At 40.9% G+C, this 11,234-nt stretch overlaps 1 protein-coding gene across 1 annotated transcript; it reads left to right on the forward strand.

Annotated features, from left to right (window-relative positions):
• Positions 1–10,199: 10,199 nt before the first annotated feature.
• On the forward strand, positions 10,200–10,592 carry LOC138902667 (uncharacterized). The gene has a single exon (XM_070190555.1). It carries the CDS (start codon positions 10,200–10,202, stop codon positions 10,590–10,592), a length of 393 nt encoding a protein of 130 aa, XP_070046656.1.
• The last annotated feature ends 642 nt before the right edge of the window (positions 10,593–11,234 follow it).

Genomic DNA, 11,234 nt, shown 5'->3' on the forward strand with positions numbered 1-11,234 from the left:
GCTATTGCCTCAACACATTGATCACATATTAGTTTAATACCAGACATTATCATGAGCATACACATAGGTTAATAACACTATTTCAATCCTTTGAGATCCTCAGCAAAGATTCAGACAATGACATAGGCAAGTTATTCTACTCAATCTGTAACAACAAAAGGTTTCTCCAATACCAGATTCAATCTAGATTAACAGGGGAAAGAGAGGACTTAGTACAGTTTCAAAACAGTATTCAAAAGTATAAGGTCATGAGGGGTAAACAACTATTCATGACACTTCCACACACACATAGATCTCAATCTAAGTTATGACCTCAGAAGATAGGAAGATTCTCAACATATGTGCATAGATTATCAATGTCATTAAGGGTTTAAGAACAGGGAAAACATCATATTAGAAACACTTAACTCATATGCTCAGACTAAGGTTAATATCTAGGCATGGTAGAGTTGCATTCAAGTTACAGAAATAGTTAGCATTCAACCACAACAGACACAACTACAATTTAACTCATAAGAGGTAGGCTGATCTTAATAAAATATCACTGATGTCCATAGAAAGTTCATCCTAGGGCTGTTTACAACTAACAGTTAAACGTGGATGTAAATCATTCATAGTGAGGACTCAAAGAATACTTAATGATTAACAAGCATTTAGGTAAAGAAAGGAAATCATTTTGAATACTCAGACTTCACAAGCCTTACCTAAGTGATACATGGTCACACTATGTATTTTCATGTATGTTCTAGCTAGAATCATCTAACAGCAATCCAAGTATCGAATAACATAACTCAAAAGAATATGGCATGATAAGCATGGAGACTATAACAACAAACCTAAGTATAAAATAACAGAACTCAGAAGAATACAACATGATAAGCACGAAGATTATAGCAGAACATTAGAGGAAAGTATGAAGTCTAGGTAGATATGAGAAATCATTAAGGCAGGTTAAGCAGCTTAATCACATAGGCTATTCAATACAGATATTAAAGTCTTTACGGTCACACAACCACTCAATCAATATTAAATAAATACAACAGCTCATCATAGATCATCAACAAGTCATGGTGAACAAAAATAAGCAATTACATACCGATAACAAACATTATAAGCGAAGCAGTTAACTGTAAAACAATTCATGATTTTCGAATGAATCAATTAAAAGAGAAAGGATGGAGGTGTACTGACCTCCTCTTGAGCAGCAAACCAAACAAACGACTCTTTCCTAGCCGTATAAAATGAAGAACTCACCCCGACTAGTGTAAGACTCAGAATCAGAAAGAAATTAGAAGCTAGTTAGAACCCTAGCTTGATTTTTACTACCCAGGACTAAAATTGATATTTGTTAAGTTATTTCGTGGTGTCTTTGTTGTATCTTTTTTGTGTGTTAGGTTTGTTAGGTATGTTAGGCGAGAACATTAAAAGACCCTATTTATAGTGGCTGTTAAGCATTAGGGTTCCAGATTCAAATCGATAGTGGAGAGTGACGAAGGGGTAGTGATGCAAGCACAATCGAGTGAAAAGTTTTGAAAATAGAGAGAAATCAGTAGCGATTTTACTTGAGCGAGGGGAAATGAGAGACCGACTGTTGAAGCATAAGAGACTATCGGTCAGAACACTAATACCCAGAGGTCATTGCATTTGACCTCTGGAAATTGAATATCAATGATGAAGCCGGCTAATGTCTCATGCTTGCTTCGACTTGAAAGAACGAAGGAAGAAGTAAGATGAGTTAAGGTTTCACATTTTGGGATGTGACCCGTTGATTAGGGCTTTTGAAATCAAATGGTGAAAACGGAAAGAGCAACAAGATCTGAAGTACAAGAGCAAAATAGATAACCATGCATGCAATAGATTTGAAAGATCAATGGCGATTCGAGGTTTCATCTTTGGGGTTAGGGTTCAGATTTGGGGGATTTGAATTTTGATGATGAGAGGGGAAAGAGTCGGTGAGAATCGTGGATAGATAAGGCAAAGAGGATGATTCTCTGAATAAATTCATGACCTTGCACGAATTTGTGCAAAGTTTTTAAATATATTTGGGCTGTGAAGTTGAGAGAAAAGAGAGAGGAAGGGGAAAGAATAGCGGCTGGGCAGGGGGGAAATGATTTTTAGGGTTTGGGTATTGGGGTTGGTCTCTGAGGTTAAAGATTGGAGATGAGATCTGGGCCGTTGGATCTGATAATCAACAACCCTGATAATTTCGGTATTTAAGGTTTTTTAAGAGGAATTTTGGTGGCCGTCAGATTATAGTATTTTGACGGTGGAGATGAGATCTCTGGGCGGGTATTTAAAAATTAAAAGAAAAATAGAGATTAAATGTAAGCCGTCGATCAAATGGACTAACGACTCAGATGCATGTGTGTTTCTTGTGTGGGGGAGATTGGAGAGATTTCGTGGCAAATTCCTATTGGTTCTCAGGGGTTAGGGCGGATCGCCAAAGTGGAATAGAGGGTCTTTTGGACTGGGTCAGATTTGGCTTGGGCTTAGGCATTTGGGCTGAAATTAATTTAATGAATAGCCACTTTGTATTTAATTAAGGAATTGCAATTGTAGCCTTTTGATTTAAACCCTTTTAAAATTAATTTAATTAAAATTAATAAATTTCCAATAAAATATAGTAAAATTATAATTATCAAATGCACTATTAATTATTGTATTTATTTATAAAATACATTATTTTTTAAATTACAACACTAATTTTGAATTATCAAAATTGTAGTCTAATTGATCCAAATTTCAAGGAGTAATTAATTGTAATCCTTTATGGCATATAAAATATATTTTAAAATAATAGGCACTTTTGTAATTACATAATAATAATGTTGGGTGATTAATTTCAAAAACAATACTTAATTAATTTGTAAAAAATAAGTATTATTGATAGAAAAATACTTTCAAAATATTCATTATAAATATTTATGTATAAATAAATTAGTTTTAAAAGGGAGGGTCAAAATTGGCCGTCAAAAACTGCCCCTCTTTGACCGGAGACGATGAAAGAGTTTTCGGGCAAAGAAATTAAACTAAAGCCAATTTTGTCCCGACTTTAGGCATACATTGCAGGAATTGCATATGGATTTAAGGAAGATTATGGATTGCATGACTTAGGAAGAGTTAAGGAAGATTTCGGGAAGAGTTTTGGGAAGTTGGGGCCGAATTCTGGCTTTGAATTGCTTACATACCTTTTGCTTAATGAGGATCAAGCCTCATGTAGTTATGGAGTGAGGATTTTGAGGAAGAAATACTCGTAGGAACTACCCCAGTATCGTATTATGACGATATGGCAAGACAGAGAATTGGGCACTCGCGATAGCTTGATTTTTGCGGCTTCACTTGAAGGATTTGATGATCTAGAGTTCCACTGGTCGTTTTGTGCTTGAACTTGGATCCTTGCACCGCTAATGAGTTTGTTGTCTCTCATAGTGTTGTAGTTTGGTTTGCTACTTAGAAATAGTTCCACGTTGCGATATTTATTTCTGCAAAAAAATGAAACACAGACATACCCGTACATTGCAATGCAGAATATATTAAGATGTGATGTAAATAATGCAGGAATGATGATACCTGGTTACCGGCGAGCCGTTATTTGGGATCGAGATGATGGGATACTTGAACTTGACTCGATTTATTAGTCAGGTTGTGTACCGTTCCACAGCTGTCGGAGCATTGAAAAGTATCTCCTCTTGTTGGGAGAGCTTTGACTAGTAGAGTGCGTCTCCGCTTGTTGGGAGAGATTTGTAATGAGAAATGTATTCGCTTGTTGGGAGAGCTTGATTTGTAGAGTGAATCTCCGCTTGGGAGCGATTGACTTAAATCGAAATCATGCCTGAAGCTGCATGAGCAAAACATCACAACATTCAAAGTAATAGAAAAGGTAAAGAAAAGAATGCCCAAGAGATACTCTTGACTGCGTAGCTAAGTTGCGGCCATCGACTGGCAGAACGTCGGTGGCGAGGTTTGCGATTGTCTATTCTGGTATCCGTTATGACGGAGCGATGGTGCAGATTGTTCTGTTGGTAGAATGAATAGTTTGCTATATACAAGGCTTCGATTGGTGAAACAGACATTTGATTTGTACAGGGAGCTCCGATCGATTGAGCTAATAATTTGCTATATACAGGAGTTCAATCTGTGAAACCGATGGCTCGTTTTGTACAAGGTGCTCCGATTGGTTGAGCAGGCGGATTGCTATATACAAGACTTCAATTGGTGAAGCCATCGGTTCATTTTGTACAAGATGCTCCGATTGTTAGAGCAGGTGGTTCGCTGTATATAGTGTGCTTTTTCGGTATTAGCGGTCTGACTCCGAGGTACTTGCAAGGGATTCAAGGATTAGCTTTAGTTGTACCGGAAAAATTTAAGTAAAGGAGAAAGGATGATAATCCTGGGAAAGTGGTGGATCCGTTGTTTGCCCCAGCATGGTCCCAATATTTCCTTGCTTCCTGTTGACCCTGCGCTCAAAGAAAATTTCTTAGTGGGAGCGGGGGTTAGTTTGTGTCGACCACAGTGTTGGTTTGCCTCGACCTTTGATATGGCTACGCCACAAAGTTCGGTAGGTGGAACAAATTGCTGTATGTTTTAGAATTTTTTTTTTGAAAAGCTTTGTTTTAAGACAAATGTCGTCGTTCCGAATTATGACATGCTACAAAAGGTTCTCCAAACGCGAGCGTCAATTCTTGAAAACTCTATCCCATTGATGCCGCTCCTTCGTGATGCTCTGACAGCGCGGCTGCTTGCCATTACAACTGCGCCCTAATTTGAACTAATGCATTACAAAGGTTTTTCCTAAGATTATGACCGAACCCTTTCAGGTTGCCTACGTATCCAAAACAAAATCAGGTCTGAACGTAGTTCGTGGATGATGATAAAAATATGATGAAGATGACCGTGCTTGACTCATGCAGCCTACGTATCCAATTGAAATTAGGTCAAGGCGTAGTTTATATACAATAGATGCAAAATGCTGGATTAAGAATGAAATGGCCGAGTCTGACTCAGACTGCCTACGTATCCAAATGGAATTAGGCCAGAATGTAGTTTAACTACAAAAGACGACTGAATCCGATGAGGATTGCCTACGTATTCCTTTATAAGGAATTCAAGTCAATGTAGTTCCAGAGCAACATACAAAAATGATGTTTTGATTTTCGATTACAAAAGAAAGGAGGGAGAGAAACCGAACCCTACGTGGGTTGCCTACGTATCCCTCAGTGGGAAGTCAGGTTGAACGTAGTTCTGTTACAACAAAAAACTAACTCTATATGTCTTCAAACATAGTATCTCTTGATTGCGTCTGATTTGATGGGCTTCGTGTTGATTCTTCCATCCATTTTTGCCAAGATTAGAGCTCCGCCCGACAATACTCGGTGAACCACGTAAGGACCTTGCCAATTTGGTGCGAACTTCCCTTTGGCTTCCTCCTGGTGGGGATAGATTTTCTTCAGGACTAACTACCCCGGTGAGAACCGGCGAGGCTTCACCCTTTTGTTAAATGCACTGGCCATCCTGTGATGATATAGCTGACCATGGCATACTGCATCCATTCTCTTCTCATCGATGAGCATGAGTTGCTCCTATCTGACCCATATCCGCTTTGCTTCATCCAACTTGGCCTCTTGAATGACCTTTAACTATGGTATATCGACCTCTGCGGGTATCACCGATTTAGTGCCGTATACTAACATGTACGGAATGGATGTTCTCATGGTGGTTCGATAACCCAGTAAGGGGAAGGATAGTTTCTCTTGCCATTGCCTGTGATTTTCCACTATCTTTCACATAATCCTCTTGATATTCTTGTTGGCTACATCAACTGCCCCGTTCATTTGTGGTCTGTAGGCTGTGGAGTTGTGGTGGAGGATTCTAAACTTCTCGTGAGGTCTCTATTGAGGTTAGAGGCATTGTTAGTGATGATCGACTCCGGTATTCCAAATCGGCAGATGATGTGTTTTCGGACGAAATCCGCCACTACCGTCTTTGTGACGACCTTGTAGGTGGATGCTTCGACCCATTTAGTGAAGTAGTCGATGGCTACCAAGATGAAGCGGTGCCCATTTGACGCAACTAGTTCTATAGGTCCAATCACGTCCATGCCCCAAGCAGCGAACGACCAGGGTGAACCCATCACATTTAACTCATTCGGCGGAACCCGGATGAAATCCCTGTGAATCTGGCACTAATGACACTTCTGTACATAGCGGATACTGTCAGTTTCCATAGTCATCCAAAAGTATCTGACTCTTAAGATCTTCTTGGGTAACGTGAACCCGTTCATGTGGGGTCCGCATGTTGCTGCATGTATTTCTTCTAATAACCTGGTCGCTTCGGCGACATCTACACATCTCAACAAACCCAAGTTTGGGGTCCTCCTATACAGGACTTCCCCGTTAAGGAAAAAGTGATTCGCCAACCTCCTGAGGGCTCACTTTGACTATTAACAGCATTCTCAGGGTACTCTCTGGTTACAAGGAATCTCCTAATATCGTGATACCATGGTTTACCATTTGGCTCTTCATCTATATGGAAGAAATGTGCATATTGATCCCTGATCTCTACCTCTATAGGGTTGATGTAGTTCTTTTCTGGATGCTGAATCATGGGTGATAGAGTTGCAAGGGCATCGACAACTCCTAACTTCTTGCATAGCTCTTTTACGCGGTGCAGGTATGGAAGGATCTTGACATTTTTGGTGGACCATTCCCCTTGGACTTGGTGTATCAATAGATCAAAATCCCCTATGACCAAAAGTTCTTTGACGTTCATGTCGACTGCTATTCTAATCCCAAGGATGCACGCTTCGTATTCAACCATATTATTGGTACAAGGGAATCTTATCTTCGCCGATGCTGGATAGTGCTGTCTGGGTTCCGAAATTAGGACTGCCCCAATTCTCACTCTTTTAAAGTTTGCTGCTCCATCGAAAAACATTCTCCATCTAGGGTATGCCTCTGCAATATCTTCTCCGGCAAATAATACCTCTTCATAGGGAAAATAGGTAGTGAGTGGCTCGTAATCAGCATCCAATGGATTCTCTGTGAGGTGGTTGGCTAAATCTTTCCCCTTGATAGCCTTCTAAGTTATGTAAACAATGTTAAATTTGCTGAGGAGAATTTGCCATTTAGCTAGCTTTCCGGTAGGCATCGGCTTCTAGAAGATGTACTTGAGTGGGTCGAGCCGAGATATCAGATGCGTAGTGTATGCTGACATGTAATGCCTTAGTTTCTGGACGATCCAAGTCAGAGCACAACAAGTGCGTTCTATCAAAGTGTATTTGGCTTCACATGGAGTGAACTTCTTACTTAAGTAGTAGATGGCCTGCTCCTTTCTTCCAATTTTGTCATGCTGTCCCAACACACATTCGAAGGCGTTATCCAAGACTAACATATATAATAACAATGGCTTCCCGGGCTCGGGGGGAACCAACACTGGTGGATTTGACAAATACTCCTTAATTCTGTCGAAGTATCTCTGGCACTCTTCTGTTCATTTTTTGGCAGCATCCTTTTTTAGCAACTTGAAAATGGGTTCACAAATTGCCGTGGACTGGACTAAGAAATGACTGATGTAATTCATTCTACCCAGGAAACTCATCACATCCTTCTTACTCTTGGGTGGTGGCAATTCCTGAATGGCCTTGATTTTTGATAGGTCTAGTTCTATCCCTTTTTTGCTTACGATGAAGCCCAACAATTTTCCAGCAAGGACTCCGATTGCGCATTTTGCTAGGTTTAATTTTAAGCTGTACCTCCGCAGGTGCTCGAAATATTTCCTTAAATCGTCCAAGTGCTCTGAACTCTTTTGAGACTTGATGATGACGTCATACACATATACTTCGATCTCCTTATGAATCATGTCGTGAAAAAGGGACGTCATGGCCCTCATGTAGGTGGCACCGACGTTCTTATAACCGAACGACATGACTCTATAATAGTAAACTCCCCAAGGTGTGGTGAAGGCTGTCTTTTATACATCTTCCTCATGCATAAAGATCTGGTGGTACCCAGTGAAATAATCCACGAACGACTGCAGTTCATGTTTCACGCAATTTTCGCTGAGGATGTGGTTATTTGGTAAAGGGAAGTCGTCCTTTGGACTAGCTTTGTTGAGATATTGGTAATCCATGCATATCCTAATCTTACCATCTTTCTTGGGTACTGGGACGATATTTGCCAACCAGCTGGGATAATTGGTGACCCTTACCACATTCACCTCTATCTACTTGGTCACTAAATCCTTTATCCTCAGACTCAAATCGGGCTTGAATTTTCTGGGTTTCTGCTTGACCGGTAGTCTAGTAGGGTCGGTGGGTAGTCGATGCGAGTCAATATCAATACTTAATCCTGGCATGTCATCGTATGACCATGCGAACACATCGATGTATTGTCGGAGGAGCTCAACCAGTTTTTCCTTCTGCTCGGCTTCTAGATGAATGTTGATTCTGGTTTCTTTCACGTCTTCTTCACTTCCGAGATTGGCCACTTCTGTTTCTTTGAGGTTGGGCTTTTTCTGACTCTCCAACTATTCGATCTCTTGTGGGAGATTGTATGGCATCATGCTCTCATCATACACCTCGTAATCTAGGTCGTTTCGCTCGACAGTTTCGTTACATATCACAATCGCGGAATGCGGGTTTTTATCGTTTTGATTACTGAAAAGAAAAACTAAGTATAAATGAAACAGTAAATAAAGTTGCAATATTTTAAGAAAAATATTCTTTTTATTTCATCAAAATAGGAACGTCTAATCGTTCAAAATAGGCAAATGACAAAAAGGTACAGACACGATGCAAGCCTCAATTGACCGTGCACTTTTCAAAAAGAAAACTTTTACAATTCCACACTACCAAGACTCCCGGCGAACCAAATATGGACTGGCGGTCCAATTCCACAGCTCTTTTCCTAGTTCGGCATCCCTGATGGTCGGTGTCTTGATGTTAGTCCCTTCATAGCACCCTTCAATCATATTCACGAACAACCTTCCCATTCCATCGATGATATCATTTTCTAGTGCTGAACTTTGGCCCGTACCTAAAACATGCTCTGGCACAAAACCCTTTTTCCAGAGCTACCGGTATGAGCTTTCCCCACTGGAGGCTGATATCCTATGCCGACCCTTCCTTTCTGCCTATTATGTTTAATTGGCTCTGTGATCCCGTCCAATCTGGCCCTTAACCTGATTCCTCCTATGTATCCATATTTTATTCTCTCTCATAGCCATCTTGGATCTATACGATGACTGCATTCCCAAGTTTTGTTCAGTCTCTTCTATTTCAGTGTTCTGCATGATTTCGACTGCATGGAAAGCAACCCCGTCTAGCCCTTCAATGAGCGGAACATCATGCTCCAAATAAGCTGATTGGCCCCATTCGCCATAGACCATGATCTCCTGACATCCCCACTCAAATTTCATGCATTGCTGTAGGGTCGACGGGACGGACCCTACCATGTGTATCCAGGGCCTTCTTAGCAGCAAGTTGTATGAAGAAGAAATATCCATTACTTGAAACAATATAGGAAATTCAACCGGCCCGATCTGCAGAGCCAAATAAATTTCTCCGATAACATCCTTATGACAAAGTCCCGAGGGAGGTGCTATGGAGTTGTTTGGAGGTTAGCGGAGTCCCGGTAGTGTGCATTAGCATAATTAAGGACTTGTACAAAGGTTCTAAGACTCGAGTGAGGACTACAGGAGAAGACTCAGAACAGTTTCTTGTGGAGATGGTGTTGCATCAGGGATCAACCCTTAGCCCTTTTTTGTTTGCCCTAGCATTGGATGTGCTGACACGACACATACAAGGGATGGTGCCATGATGTATGTTATTTGCTGATGACATAGTACTCATTGATAAAATGTGAGGAGGTGTTAATGCTATGTTGGAAGTTTGGAGGCAGACGTTAGAGTCCAAAGATTTCAAGTTGAGTAGGTCGAAAGCTGAATACTTGGAGTGAAAGTTCAGTGATGACAGGCATGAAGAAGAAGTGAAAGTAAATATTGATACTCAAGTCATTCCCAAAAGAGATAGTTTCAAGTATCTTGGGTCTATAGTCCAAGGCAACGGGGAGATTGACAAGGATGTTACTCACCGCATTAGAGTGAGATGGATGAGATGGAGGATAACTTCGGGGGTTTTATGCAATAAGAATGTGCTGCCTAGATTAAAGGGCAAATTCTACAGGGTGGTGGTTAGACCGGCTATGTTGTATGAAGCTGAGTGTTGGCCTTTCAAGAAGTCCCATGTCCAAAAGATGAGCATAGCTGAAATGAGGATGTTAAGATGGATGTGTGGACATACCAGGAAAGACAAGATTAGGAATAAAGTTATTAGGGACAAGGTGGGAGTGGCATCCGTGGAAGACAAGTTGCGGGAATTGAGGCTGCGATGGTTTGGGCATGTGAGGAGGAGAGAGATAGATGCCATGGTCAGGAGGTGTGAGAGGTTGACCATGGCGGGCTTGAGGAAGGGCTGGGGTAGGCCAAAGAATTATTGGGGAGAGGTGATTAGGCAGGACATGTCAGTGCTTTACCTAACCAAGGACAGTACTAGAGATCAAAAGGTGTGGAGGTTGAGGATTAAGGTGGTGGGTTGACAAGTAGTTGGGAGTTTCTCCTAGGTTTACCAGTAGTACTAGTAATATTCTTGTTGTTGGTTGAAAGATACTTTCTTCTAGTTTGTTATCATATCTGGTACTTAGCAACCACGTCCATTGTTTTTGAAAATTGCTACTGGAAATTGTTGCTCCATGACTGTTAATATTTGATGCTACTTTTCTCCCCTTTTTACTGGAAATTGTTGCTCCCTGATTGTTATTATTTGATGATACTTTTTCTCCCTCTCCTTTTTCCTAATCGTATTTTCTCTCCCTTCTTTCTTTCTTCCCCCTCTTTCTTCTTCTTCCACCTTTCTTGAGCCGAGGGTCTATCAGAAATAACCTCTCTATCTCTCTAGGTAGGGGTAAGGTATGCGTACATACTACCATCCCCAGACCCCACACGTGGGATTATACTGGGTATGATATTGTTGTTGTTGTTGTTGTTGTCGTTGATAACATCCTTCTGCGAACCATCAAAAGCCCTTACCCTTACATGGCTTTCCAATGACTTGCCTCAAATAGATTCCTAACTCCCGCAGAGTAAAGAGCAGACAAATGTTGACTCCTGACCCTCCATCACCCAGCACTCGGGACACCACATTGTCCCCATATTTGACAGTGATATGAAGAGCTTTGTTG

Source organism: Nicotiana tomentosiformis, chromosome 12, assembly GCF_000390325.3.
Source record: "Nicotiana tomentosiformis chromosome 12, ASM39032v3, whole genome shotgun sequence".
NCBI lineage: Eukaryota > Viridiplantae > Streptophyta > Magnoliopsida > Solanales > Solanaceae > Nicotiana > Nicotiana tomentosiformis.

Excerpts from the sequence above, each read along its gene's own strand:
- LOC138902667 (XM_070190555.1), top strand. The coding sequence starts at position 10,200 with ATGTTGTATGAAGCTGAGTGTTGGCCTTTCAAGAAGTCCCATGTCCAA.